We start from the raw sequence: 14,904 nt of genomic DNA, 5'->3' as shown, positions 1-14,904 counted from the left end.
AAAGATGGATACCACTCTACGTGAACAACAATCTGGTTTTAGGCAAGGGAGATTGTGCACAGGCACTGTTTTCACCCTGAGATGGATTATTGAGAACACAATTTAATTCCAAGGCAGTCTTGCCATCAATTTTGTGGACTTTCAAAAGGCATTCAATAGTGTAAACAGAGGAAAAATATGTGGAAAATTGTGGAACAATATGGAATTCCAGCAAAATTAGTTAACATTATGAAGGTATTCTACGCCAACTCAAAATGTTGCATTAAAATGGAAAATGGTTTGAGTAAGCCATTCAGTATCAAGACAGGTATAAGGCAGGGCTGTGTCCTGTCTCCATTTTTGTTTATGCTAGTCGTTGACTATGGAATAAAACAATGCAACAGTGATACATACATCCTAAAATGGAACAGTTAAAGGCTATTTGATCTAGATTTTGCTGACGACATTGCTCTTATCAGTGAAGTTGCCAACAGACTACAAAAATGTACAAACAAAGTAAAAGTAATGGAGAAGATACAATGCAAAGAAATGTAAAGTCATGTTAAAGGGAATTATAGGGACAGAAATCAAAATTGAAGAAGAGAAACTGGAGAAGGTGAACAATTTTACATACCCTGGAAATACCATCTGCCAAGATGATAAAAGTTCTAAGGAAATAAGAAGAATTGGGAAGGCAGACGCTGCATTTGGAAGAACATAAGAATGGCCATACTGGTCAGACCAAAGGTCCATCAAGCCCAGTATCCTGTTCTCTGACAGTGGCCAATGGCAGGTGCCCCAAAGGGAATGAACAGATAGGGCATGGATCACTTGACGATAACCTGTCACCCAATCCCAGATTCTGGCAAACAGAGGTTAGGGACACCGTTCCTGCCCATCCTGGCTAATAGGTCCATCAATGGCTATCTTCCATGAATCTATCTAGCTCCCTTTTGAACCCTGTTTATAGTATTGGCCTTCACAACACCCTCTGGAAAGAAGTTCCAGAGGTTGACAGTGTGTTGCATGAAAAAATACTTTCTTGTGTTTGTTTTAAACCTGCTACCTATTAATTTCATGTGGTGGCCCCTTGTTCTTTGTATTATGAGAAGGAGTAAATAACACTTTCTTATTTACTTTCTCTATACTACTCAAACATCTGACAACTCAAAAACATCTCCCACAAGACAAAACTGAATGTGTACAAAGCAGTTATCGCCATCACAACATATAGCAGTGAGACATGGCAACTTACAAAGAAAGATATGCAAAAGCTGGATGCATTTCATCACAAATGTCTGAGAAGAATATTGGGAATAACATCTAGAGGAAGAGGAATGAAGAAGTCAGAAGAATTACTGGACAAGGCACTCTCTCACAAGTAATCTACAAAAGAAGACATCAGTGGCTGGGACGTGCTGAGAATGGAAAAAGAATGCTTACCAAATGCCACCCCTTGAATGGAAGCCAGAAAAGGCAAGAAAAAAGAGAGGAAGATCGCGAATAACATGGAAACTAACAGTTCTGAATGACATCAAGCACGTCAACATGAAATTGGAAGATTTGAAGAGAAGGGCAGTTGACAGGCAAAGATGGCAAATGTGGGTAGCCCAATATGCAGCAAAGCACGGGATGGACTAAGGTCTAAGGCAGTGGTCCCCAACCTTTCTGTGGGAATAGCACATTCCTATTCCCAGAAGACTGAGGTGGGCGCCAGACACCCGCTGCCGAAATGCTGCCGAGAAGTGGCAGAAGAAAGAAGCGTCGTCGCTGAGAAATGGCAACGCTTCTCGGTGGCATTTCGGCGGGCGGTTCTCCGGTGGCCTCGCTCCACAACGGCATTTCGGTGTCCTGTGGGCACACACATCTGTCCCAATGGGTGCCATTGCGCCCGTGGGCACCGCATTGGGGACTCCTGGTCTAAGGTCCGTACATACAACATGAATCGTTGTGCTGTATGTCTTTGGTGCTGAGTTCCCTGGTTTACCTCGTGCCTCACAATATTTACTTGTACATGATTAACTACCTTTTGACATTAAAGTACACCTTATATTTTCTATAAGGAATTTATTTTATGTGAAAACTTGGTTTGCTTTTAACAAATTTATCTAAATTTTAGGGGTGGTCTACACTAGAAAATTATTACTGTAAGCTAGGAGTTTACACTTATAATTATAATGGTTTTAAGTTCTGGTGTGGATGCAGTTATAATGGTATAAAGTTGCATTCTACTAGGATAGTTTATTCTGCTTTCCCAACCAGAAGAAGCTGTACCTGGTTTAATCAATTTCATACAGTGACAGCTGTACCTACATTAAAGGGAATTCTTGTCATTTTAACTTTAAAGCTTTGCTGCTTTAATTATCAGTATAGTATAGGCAAGCCCATAATTGTAAACTTGCGAGCTAAAAGTTCATGATACAGCTATCCTGTTACTTGGCGATTTTAACATGCAACTGCATTATTAATGTGAATAATTTGGAAGAAAAATATTCTTTGATCTTCATCCATGGGATGATCACTTTTAAAGTTCTTTTTGTCTTGAAAATTGTACTTGAGGATGTCCGATTAGGAACATAAATGAACTTTTTCAATTTAATATATTTTAGCGTAACTACTGAGAACAATGAACAAAACTAAATAATTTATTGTTGTTTTTGTTTTTTCTTTAGAAATGGAAGAACATAGTCTGCTGGATCGGGGATTGAAGGTTTATAATGGATTGTGGAATTATACATTGAAGAGCCAGCAGGCGGCATGCCTGAGTGACTAAAGAAAATGGGTGCTAATGCATCTAACTACCCTCATTCGTGTTCCCCAAGGGTAGGGGGAAATTCGCAGGCACAACAGACATTCATAGGTAACTTTCAATTCTCCTGCCATTTTTATAACGTTTACTGTATTGTATGTGCTTGTATTGGATTGCTTGCAGTATTGGTAGTGGAATGCAGAGCCTTTTATCATCTTCACCTGTTTGAATCCACTCAAGCTCAGTAGTGTGTGAAATTTGGTACTTTTTAATAACTAATTGGCCTATGTGCAAGATGAGTTGATGTTTCCAGTTCCTAATGGACAGATGTCTATGTGATTAAAAACCACCATCACAGTTGGCTCTCTGAACGATCTCAACCATACATGACAACTGTCCTTGCTTATAAGGGACAGATGGTACCTGTTAAACAGTACATGTACCATTTTTCTACTTTGTTTGCTCCAGAAAGCTCTGTGCATCATATTTTAATAGAATTAAAATGTTTCTATTTTTATTCCTACCTCCCCTCTCTCTCTTTCTCCTCTTCCCCCCGCTCCCCCCATGTCCTCTTTCCTGTTGACACTGTCTGCACAGAGATTGAATCACTTTCTCCCCCATAGAGATGATCACTCCAGTATATGGTTCAGGCACAACCTGGGAAACTTCATCCTCCTGTCCCTACTACATTTTTCTTTTGATAAACAGAGGCCTTTATTTTCCAGCAGCACTAAAATCACTTAAACAGAAATTTGTGTGTTTTAGGAGCTCTGAAACCAAAGATCTTTGGAGGTGTATGTGTGTTTCACAGTGGGAACCCCTAAACACAACCATAGTACAAAAAATTAAAACGCTGAGTGGTTTCACTGATGGCATCTTTAAAAAAAAAAAAAAAAAAAAAAAAAAACTTATTCAGAAATCTGGCAGCCTAAAGATTGTTCTTGTAATGGTATATAGCATAAATGTTCTTATGCTACCACTTATTTTCTTGGATTACCCCTTGTTGAGATTTAAAATCCTAAATTGTAATGTAAGCACATAGTTATGTAAGATGTAAAACTCCTTTTTTTGAGTGCTTTGACTTCTGATGTGGAATCAATAGTTAACCAATGATCGTGATGCAATGTTATTCCTATATTTAATCAGGTTTCAGAGTAGCAGCTGTTAGTCTGTATCCGCAAAAAGAACAGGAGTACCTGTGGCACCTTAGAGACTAACAAATTTATTAGAGCATAAGCTTTCGTGGGCATATATAATCTTCTTACTCTAGGATCCATTCTCTGCATCCGATTAAGTGGGCTGTAGCCCACGAAAGCTTATGCTCTAATAAATTTGTTAGTCTCTAAGGTGCCACAAGTACTCCTGTTCTATATTTAATCATCACTGAAAGTGCAGATATGTCCTAAGCAGAGAAGCATCTGCTATCTGCGAATACTTTTTGAATATGTATCTTTTAATCCGCCAGAAGTTACTGAAAATCTGAGTAGATGCAATCTTCATTACATATTGCTTATCTCCAAAGTAGACTCTCCATTTTGTGTGTATACTCACCTTAGGATGCCAAGAAAACTGTTGTAGTAAATATCACCTGAGTGCCTACAGAGTATGGGACATTACTTCCTGCAAGGCTTTAAAAATTTAAGTGTTTCACGTATATCCCTTTAATTTCTGATTAACTAGCAGTGGTAAACAAATTGAGCTATCTTCCTTTACAATCCCAAGCTAAAGTCTTTCCACTATTGCAAGAATGACAGTCACAAGATTGATATCTCTATCTACCTAAATGCTGCAACCCTCCCCCCAAACAGCTGACCCTGAAATCAGTCAACAAGCCAACCAGATCATACCCCAAGCAGTTTTACCCTGAAAAGGAGACATGCCAGAGACTCCATGGAGTTAACTAGGAACTTCGCTATTGCTATTAATTATATGTGGAAGATGTAGTAATGGGCTGCAATATAAAACCCTAAGATAGATACCAACGTTTGTTGTCACCTCTAAATTTCAGCGGCGCACAATTTATCCAGTGAGAATTGAGGTTGAGATTTTCAAAGAAGCCTAGGGAAATAGGGCATCAAATCTCAGTGAGAATCAATGGAAGTTAAGCACCCAGTCCTCTTATGGCTGCTTTGAAAATCCCAGCCTAAAACCCTACAATACCATGATTATATATGCTATATAAGAAGGATAAATAAGGATTATCAGGGCCTTTCTCCTAATATCTTTCCCTACCTTTTTTCCTCCCTCTTGTCTCCTTGCCTTTTTGTCGTCTTGAGTCTTATTTCTTCGTTCTTTTGGTTCCACGACAGAGGAAAACGGATATTTTGCTCAAACAGACTAAGACTGTTACTGAGCGTTTCAGCAGTTGATCAAATAACTAGTATTTATTCTTAGAAATCATCACTTTTCTAGACGGTGATTGTGTATGGAACTTGTTTTCTATTCATGAGATTTATTTACTTTCTAAAAATAGAACTGGATATATGAGAACAAGGTCATAAAGTGGTTTTGTATACACTAGCTTTTTACTTCTGGGGATTTAGGTTCAAATCATGTTATCTTAGACTCTATTTATTCCCCATTAAAACTTGATACCACCATCCTAGTATAGATATAGTCAGATAGCTACAAATTGAGAAAACTGATAAGCAAAGCAGTTGGAGTATTGTCATGGTGCCTGCCTTGTGTTGCTAGTCACTTTCTTCCAAGAACACTAAAGTCACTTGCAGCTCATAAAGAGAGAGTACATAAAATAGAAGGTACACCCTTTTTTTGCTGCTGTGAGAATACGTTTGTTCCACTAAAGATTTAAACATAACATATTCATCTTTGTTACTGCTTTGCTTTCAAAACTCAGAATAAGGCTTTCATACCATTTACTGTGGTGAGATGCCTGTTTAAGGTTTTATTTTTAAATATAGTTCTACAGTTCCATTCTGAAAAAGTATAGGCATGCGGAGGACTGGATAAATCCCATTATTATTCAGTGTCAGTTGGCCAATCAGTTTCTTAGGGCAGTTATCTCTTTTTTGAAATGTTTTTCTGCTCAAAGACCAGTATAAACTGAGGAGCATGAAGCTATTGTCATCTTAAAATTCACAGCACTTAACAACTCAGTGTCTCACAGGGGAAAAATAAATTCTTTAATTTTCTTTTCCCACTGTTGCACTAAGGAGAAAATCAAATCAGCATATGGAGACATTAATTGAAAATAGTGTTTTGCAGAGAGAAGCTGAGTTGCTAAATGCTGCTAGATTACAACAATGACCCATCTGTATCTTCAGGCTTTCTCATTTTTTCCCTCTGGCTCAAACCTGGGTGACATACAGTTATTAAAATAATAGTGTACTATTAGTCTCTCAGAATAGATAGGCGAATACATTATTGTGAGTAATACTGTAATAATAATTACAGTTAGGGTCTATACCTTGTACATGGTATCTAGTACATGCTAACTTGAACCATGTTTTGATTTCCAGTGGTGATTCAGGTGCAAGTGAAAGAGAAGAGGGGATGAGAGTTCTGCAGTCCTGGTCTGCATTTTTTTTTACTTTATTTTAGGTGCTTTTTGTAATCTTATATTATTTTGGAGCCTGCGGATCACAGAACTATCAAATGCGACTTAAGTACTTTTAATTTTTTTGCAAGTCTTTTGACATTTTGCATGTCCCTTTTTTGGAAAATGCACTTTAACATAGTGTATTTTATGGAATTATAATTTACATAGTGCCGCAAGTGTGGGTGGCACTTCATTGATAGAAAATAAGAGCAGAATCCTGCTCCAAGCTTTCTATCTAATATAAAGATCGCACAAATAAAGATGTTGCAATGGGGAGATCAGTGAACAATAAAACATAGGGAGAAAGGATGTTTGTTTTTGGAATTTTGAAGTAGGATATTTTGGCTTGCAATCATTTGAGTTGTCCTTAGCCTTTCATTTAAATAATCTTTAGATAATTTTACTGGTTACTCATACTGTAAACTGGATGCATTCCCTGGTCTGGTAGAATTTAAATGAAGCTGGGTACAGTGGGAGAGACACTTCCTTCATCCACAAAGTGTTGCAGAACCAGTAAAGCAAATCCCATAAAATGGAGGGCGAGTTTTTAACTGCTTTTGCATAACAGGTAAACCGGTAGAATTACATAGCCATTTGCATTGGTGACAGTGAGTCACAACAATTTACAGAAAAATTATTTGTTCCCACAGTCCACCAGGTTCTAAAAAGTGGTTTCAGCTGAGTTTGTGCTTTTCACAGTTCACGTGGCTTAATGTGAAATGCTACAATATTAGCTATATAAGTAACACTGTGTTTTCACAGGCTAATTTCATGGTAATGTTGTAACATGAGTATCACTCAATCCTACTTAAAATAATAAAGATCTCTTAGAGAAATGTACAATAAAGTATGTACGTTATAAAGTCTATAATAAAACTTTTAGTTTATATAGGGCACAGAGGCTTAGAGTTAGTTGAGAATAGAGGTGGAGTAGTGAATCTGCAGACTGAAAAAGATAGACCCACACTGTGTAATATCAATAGACATGTAAAATACTTTATTAAAAATTATATTTGAAAATACTATTCTAAATGAGCATAGTTACCGTAACCATTTTGGAATTTTTTTTGTAATTGCTAGATTATATCTGCTGCCTTTCTAAAGTAGACAAATGTATTTCCCCATGTAAGGTTTGTTTGGTTTAGGTGAAATCTTTTTCCCACCTGTCATATGGCAACTGGAAAAAATAAGACTTTCGTTGGTGTGTTTTTTGCCATGTTTGCAATAGTGTATTCAGAGATTGGAGTTTATAAGTAAAATGAGGCCAACACATGGGTTGCAACAAAATTTTAAAAATTTGTTAAATGAAATAAAAATATGCAAAAAGCATAGTTTGGTCATGCCTTTTTCAATAGATACAGTTTGGAAATGCAGTCAAAACATTTGTTTTAAATTAAAATGGTTTCTCACAATGTAGTGCGTTAGGGTGGGGTCAGGAAACCATATTGTATTTGTGAACTTTAGAATTAGATAATACAAATTTATTATCTACTCTGGAAAAGTGGATCTTTTGCCTCTGGTTAGCAAAACTGTGCTACAGGCTATTGCTCTGAGATGAATAAATGAACCTACAGTGATTCATTTGCAAATCTGACTAGTGCCTATTTAAAGAACTTGATGTAAAGAGAAGGGAAGATTATGTAAATTGTGATGACATTTACTAATCTTTATCTAACGAAAGATACCAGTGGTTCAGCATTAAATTTTTTCTTCAAATGTTTTTAATCCCATTAAATTTTCCTTTCATCTTCAGGAACGTCATCCTACTCTCATCAAGGTTATGGCTGTGAATCAAAACTGTATAGCCTTGACCATGGCCATGAGAAACCTCAAGACAAGAAAAAGAAAAGCTCTGGCCTTGCCACCCTCAAAAAGAAATTTATTAAGCGTCGGAAATCTAGCCGGTCTGCTGATCATGCCAAGCAGATGCGAGAGCTCCTCTCAGGCTGGGATGTTAGAGATGTCAATGCATTAGTAGAAGAGTATGAGGGAACTTCAGCCTTAAAGGAACTTTCTCTACAAGCGAGTTTGGCAAGACCAGATGCCAGGACACTACAGAAAGACATGGCTGATTTGTATGAGTACAAATACTGTACTGATGTAGACTTAATATTTCAAGAAACTTGCTTCCCTGTGCATCGTGCGATATTAGCAGCAAGGTGTCCATTTTTTAAGACACTGCTTTCTTCCTCTCCAGAATATGGAGCAGAGATAATAATGGATATCAACACAGCTGGCATAGACATGCCTATGTTTTCTGCTTTGTTACACTACCTTTATACAGGAGAGTTTGGAATGGAGGATTCGAGATTCCAAAATGTTGATATCCTTGTGCAGCTTAGTGAAGAATTTGGAACACCAAATTCCTTAGATGTTGATATGCGTGGGCTGTTTGATTATATGTGTTACTATGATGTGGTTCTTAGTTTTTCATCCAACTCTGAACTGGTAGAATCATTTGGTGGAAGTCCAAACTGTTTAGATGAAGAGCTCAGAGCTCACAAAGCTATTATTTCATCACGGTCACCATTTTTTCGACACCTACTGCAAAGGAGGATACGAACTGGTGAAGAAATCACAGACCGAACCCTGCGGACTCCAACTAGAATTATACTGGATGAATCTATCATACCAAAAAAATATGCCAAGGTCATTTTAAACTGTATGTATACAGATGTGGTGGACCTCTCAGTTTTGCACTGCAGCCCCTCAGTGGGGAGTCTAAGTGAAGTTCAGGCTCTTGTAGCAGGAAAACTAAACATGACTAGGGCTGAAGAAGCTATGGAGCTTTATCACATAGCACTGTTTTTGGAGTTTAACATGCTTGCACAAGGTATGTAATATTGTGTTCATTTTAGCTCCTCAGATTGAATACAAGGTTAAACTGCTTCTTCCTTTTAGTTTTTGGAAACGTTTTCCCAGTCACACTTGAGTTTTATTATGCCATTAGATACTAACTCTTATTTATCACATTTCATCAGTAGATTTCAAAACTCTTTACACAGTATGTGTCATTGTTCTCATTTTACATATGGAGAAACCAAGGCACCAAGGAAAACTTGAATGGCTTGCCCAAATGTCACCCAGTAGTGGCAGAGCTGAGAATAGAACCCATGTCTCCCAAGTCCCATCCAGTGCTCTAGCCACTAGGCCACACTGTCTCCATAACATAGCCACTTATTTTGGAAAGACCAAAAGCCAGGACACTACAGAAAGACATGGCTCATTTGTTCTGATCTACTTTTGAGTCAGGGTGTGCTAATATGAGTACATCTTTGAGAAATGGCACCTGAAAAACAGGGCCCTTTACTGTGTCTCAACTAGGACACCCCAAAAGTGGGGCACCTAAAATCACTGGTCACTTTTGTAAGTCTTGAATTAAATCTTGTTTAATATTTTCACTTCAAGGGAGGGAGCAAGGTCCAGTGGATGGAAAATATGAGCTGTGTTGGTACTGAGTTGCTGTGTGATCTTGCGCAGAGCACTTCATCTTTCTGTGGCTCTTAACTTACTCATCTGTAAATTGGGGATAATTTCATGTATTCCTTTATAAAATATTTAAACTCTGTGGGTGAAAAGCATGATATAAGAGATTAGATATTAAGTTTCACTTTTAGCATAGGCTTACTTGTTTAAATGAAATACATTTTTGCTTGTTTGAAAAAGAATGAAGGCAGATATCCATTTGTGGGTGTAAATGACATGAGACGGGAAAATTAGTGAGCTTTGTTAAGCCTCATCTTGAGACAGAAGAAATATTCCGAGTTTCATAATAGGATGTAAATTGTTAAAATGTATAAATTTGAATGATTGGCTATATAGATTATGCAAAATAGATTACATGATTTCTGCGTGTTACTGGGGAAGTTCAGAGCAAGGGAAGGCTTTAAATTCGTAAAGATACATTGATAATTGAAAGGATATTTAAACAATTTTTCAATTTTCAAAAAAGTTTTCAAATAAAAATTCAGAGGAGAGAAGTTGATGGCTAGTGCCTCTCAAGGTTAGATTAATGAGAAATATCACTGAATATAAAGAAGAAGAATGAAATAAAGCAAAATGTATGAAACACAAATGTTGGGCATTGTGGATAACAGGAATAAAAAGTGGTTTTAGCTGCAAACATTTTTCTGGGTTTTGAAAAAATCATTTAATCATTGACAAGTAGGACACTTCCAAGCAAATGGGGTGGTGGTTAGGGAGTAATCAATTAATGCATAATTTGGGCTTTCATTTTATGTTGTTGGTCCTTACATCTGTGAAGATAATGCAGACAGCTCCAATATACCTGCAGACTTCTGGTGAGGTCAGGTGTTGGCCCTTACTATCTGTTGTTGTTTGAATTTAAGGTGCTGCCATGTCATGCGTTCTGGGAGTTGTACCTTTGAAGTATCTGGTATTAGCCGCTGTCAGAGGCAGGATTCTAGACTAGTATTGCAATTTGTATGCTCTTATCTGGGACACCTTATAATGTTGCAATGAATTTGAACAGAAGATGCCGTATATGGCAGGTCAAGTATATAGGTAGCTTGGATCTGCTGGAGAATCACAGCATGGAGCAGCAACCGCAGTGCTTCTAATCTCCTGTCTGAGGGAGTAAAGATCATCTCTGTCCTTTCAGGCCACCATTGCTCAGACCTCCTCCTGAGTACCTTTTTTTTTTTTTCTCCTTTTCATGGAGGCCCTTTCCTACCCAGCTTGACATTGGACAGGCATTGTGTAGGTATAACTGAGGGTATAATTTGTCCTGTGGCATCTTTATTATTGACAATGATGCATAAAGTAGAGAACATAGCATGACATTCAGAACTCAGTTTGTCTTCAGTGTTGACAGTTGTAGAGAAAAAAAACATAATTTTACTTGTAAACTGGCAGATTTGTAATGGAATATATTGAGACTATCTAGTGACATACAGTACTGTTATGCCATTTTTTAAACAGTCACTTTTCAAAGTAGATCTGCACTTCAGATATTTCCTAACTGTAACAAGAAACTTGGATAGCTTAGAAAACTTACAGAATATAGATTATTTAACGGACACTGCCAGAATCTTTCTAGTCTGCAATGTGGGTATTAAAGAATAGATGAAATTACTGGAGGAAGATCATCTCTTATATGGGCGACTGTAAGAGTGATATTGAACTGTGGAAGACAGAAATGTGGGATGTTGACTTGTTTAAGTAGTTTGTGCCCTTTCCTAGAGGACTATATCAGGAAAACATTTTGTAGGTAATAGTATTGAAGGCTGTGAAACAGTTCTTGATGCTGACATAAGAACTACTGAAACATGAAGGATGCATGTTTCTTGAAGAATGCTACTGCAGAGTTTTCTTTCCTGTAATATTACTAGAAATGTGTCTGAACCATGAAAAGTAGAATGAACTGGACTGTAATGAAACACTTTTCTGTAACCTCTACAGTCGAGGAATGTGAAATGTGTGTTTGGCAATAAGAAATATCATTGCTTCTACTCTGAAGGTGTCAGAGTACATGGAAAACCACCTGTATAATCTCCTGGCTTGTCAGTTTAGCAACTACATCAGAAAGTTGATTAGTCCATTGCTCTTGTATAAGAATTTTGTCAGTGTCCAAATGAGAATCTCTATGATGATAAGAAGGAAGGTACCAGAGCAATATATGTCCATCTTGCAAGCAAAGCAAAATGATGATGATGATGAAATTGGGAACTAAAGAGGTATGTTCCAAGTCATGATGAGAGAGCTTTAGTGCCACCATCCCTTGAGGTCTCCTTGGGTTTCAAAATTTTGATAGTGGAATTTTCAGATCAATAATTGTTTGTGTATTGCTGTTTTATATTGCAGTTATGGATTAACTTGACAAATAACATAAAACATATTTTAAGGAAATGAAACTGCAGGTTTTAGTTCATAAGTAAAATGTGACAAAATATACAACTGTAGCTAATCAAAGTAGTAGGTATTAGTTTATTTGTAAGCAGTAACATTTGTTACAATCTAAAAACTGGAGTATTTGGCATATGAATTTAAAGCAAATAGTGAAAATATGTTCTTCGAGTGCTTGCTCATGTCAGTTCCATTCTAGGGTGTGTGCGCCCATGTGTACAGTTGTTTCTGTAGAGCCAGCTGTGGTGCTCTCTGGAGTGGCACTCTCATGCGGCGATATATCAGGCACCACCAGCCCTATGCCCTCTCAGTTCCTTCTGACCGGCCTTGACAGTTGGTTGGAGTGCCTGGTCTTGCTTAGCAAGAGCATTAGCAACTCTTCACTGTTCAGATTGTTCTCCTTTGTTATTTAGTCAGTGATTAGTTAGCTGTTAAGTGTTTTAGTAGTAGTTTAGTAATTAGAGTCCCAGCTGGACTTTGTCCTGGAGCGGGGCATGTCCCGCTCCCCTGGCTTTAAGCCATGTTCCAAGTGCAGCCGGCCAATGCCCATCAGTGACTCTCACAACAGTTGTCTGAAGTGCCTGGGAAAGTCTCATCGAAATGACAGGTGCTGGATCTGCAAAACTTTTCATCCCCGAACTGAAAAAGAGCAGGACATTTTGATTTACGGCCCCCCTCATGGAGGCTGCTCTGTGCCCAGCATCGGAACCCTCTCACTCGGATTCCACGCTTACTACCTCAGTGTTGGCGTGCAGTGCACTGCCAGCACCAGGTTCCACCCAGCACTGTTAGCCCTCGCCAGTATTGAAGAAGTGGTCTGTCATCTGGTCTGCAGGCACCACGAAAGGGAAGTTCAGGCAAAGGACCTGAGCTAGGCCTCATGCCTGCAACGGAGGCTTTCATGGGTACCAGTTGGTGGGTACCAGCCAGGGACCCATTTCCGACTCCAGGGAGTGGTAGGGGATCCCAGCAGGGCCATCTGTGCTTGAGGTGGGCCCGGTGGCCAGAAGAACAGTTAGACCGACTGGCACAACAGACACCTGGCCGCATGGCGGATTCCACCAAGACACCAGCTCAGACGACCAAGCCTATGATGGGACTGCCCCTAAAGGCAGTGGAATGCCCCCGGACTGTAGGTGGTGTTCCCCTTCACCATGGCCAAGGACCCCAGTACTGCAACCCCGGTCTCTGGCCAGGAGGCCCAGATCTCTGAAGCCACGGTCTCTGCTAGCAAGACACGGGACTCCGGAATTGCGATGTCGATCCCCGTATTCTCTGTATCAATGGTCCTCCCGCCAGAAATTGCCAAAGCGCTGGTCGCCATCGCCTCTCATGTCACCTAGGCGTTGGTCTCCTCAGATGCAAGACCATTCCTGGTCATGGCACCAGTTGCCGGTACCGTTCTGCAGGCAGGAACTGGCCCTCACTTTCCCTGTACTGATTGTCGACAAGAGTCAATCAACAGTCTCAGGCTTCCACAGCCCTGCCCTGGTCTCCAGAAGGACAGTGGTCTGGGTTGGATGAACTGTTTAGCCCTTCCCCTGTACGGGACGAATCATCTCCCAGCTGGGAGCCTGCCAAGGTGCCTGTGGTACCAGTATGGGGCATTAGCCCGCCCAGTGGCAATACTGGAACCGTACTCCCACAGTTCCTCCCCAGGTGTCATCGGACAAGTTACCTCTGGCACAGCCAGCATCGGAGCAAGAGGCCCAATCTGAAGCAGTAATCCCGAGGTGGTGCAGTCATCCTCCTCATCCATGGATGAGCCGGTGGTGGGGCCCTCACAAACTGGTAGCCCACCAAGCACCAAGCCCTCCTTAAAAAGGTGGCAGCCAACCTGAACTTGGAGGTCAAGGAGCCCAAGGACCTCTTCAGTGTCATTCCTGCCTTTGCTCCAGCCTGGGTCACGTGGCCCGTTCTCCCAGGGGTCCTGAAGATCACCAAGTTGGTGTGGCAGACCCTCTCTTCCATTTTGCCCATATCCAAGAAGGCGGAAAAGAAGTACTGTGTTCCCACCAAGGGGTTTGAATACCTATACACCACTCTCTTGTGGGGTCCCTGGTTGTGTCTTCCGCCAATGAAAGGGCAAGGCAAGTGGCACCCCAAAAATAAAGATTCCAAGAGACTAGACGTATTTGGAAGAAAGTTGTTTTTGGGGTTTTTTTGGGGGTTTTTTTTGCTCTGTCTCTCACAGCAAGCCTCCAATTTAGGGTCTCTAACCATCAGGCCCTATTTGGCAGGTACAATTTCAACCTGTGGGACTCCATCGGCAAGTTCAAAGAGAGCCTCCCACAGGATCTGGTGCAGGAGTTCACCACTCTCATAGATGAGAGCAAGGCGGTAGCCAAGGGTGTCCTCCAGATGCCCTGGGATGCCACAGACTCTGCATCCAGGGTGTTCACCTATGTAATAGCCATGAGGCATAGCTCCTGGTTACAGACCTATGGGCTGTCCCAGGAGATGCAATCCAGCCTCCAGGACCTCCCATTCAAGGGAACGGGGCTCTTCTCTGAGCTAACTGATGCTAGGCTCCATGACCTTAAAGACTCCCAGGCCACCCTCCACTCCTTAGGCCTTAATATTCCTCAGTGGGCCAGAAAGCTATTCCGCCCCCTCCACCATTGTTGAGGTCTTGGCGTACCCCTGGATCTGGCTCCTACAAAAAGGACAAAGACTGTTTTTAAGTGACACCACCTGCCGTCATCTCATCCACCTGTTCAGCCTGGTTCTTCCAGGGACCAAGGCACCCAGA

At 40.2% G+C, this 14,904-nt stretch overlaps 1 protein-coding gene across 14 annotated transcripts in view; it reads left to right on the top strand.

Annotated features, from left to right (window-relative positions):
* The window catches only part of BTBD7 (BTB domain containing 7), a 114,632-nt gene that overhangs the window by 30,381 nt on the left and 69,347 nt on the right, over positions 1-14,904 (top strand). For 13 of the 14 annotated variants that reach the window (XM_073349493.2, XM_073349495.2, XM_073349494.2 and 10 more), the window contains 2 exons: positions 2,652-2,839; positions 8,041-9,120. In XM_073349493.2, coding sequence (XP_073205594.2) covers positions 2,758-2,839; positions 8,041-9,120 — 1,162 coding nt within the window. In that variant the 5' untranslated portion in view covers positions 2,652-2,757. The remainder of the gene's footprint in view (positions 1-2,651; positions 2,840-8,040; positions 9,121-14,904) is intronic. The other variant, XM_073349497.2, reaches the window with a different exon arrangement.

The sequence above is a fragment of the Lepidochelys kempii genome, chromosome 6 (genome assembly GCF_965140285.1).
Source record: "Lepidochelys kempii isolate rLepKem1 chromosome 6, rLepKem1.hap1, whole genome shotgun sequence".
Taxonomy (NCBI): Eukaryota; Metazoa; Chordata; order Testudines; family Cheloniidae; genus Lepidochelys; species Lepidochelys kempii.
The sequence above is the reverse complement of the archived record's forward strand: the minus strand, read 5'-3'. Positions and strand labels throughout refer to the sequence as shown.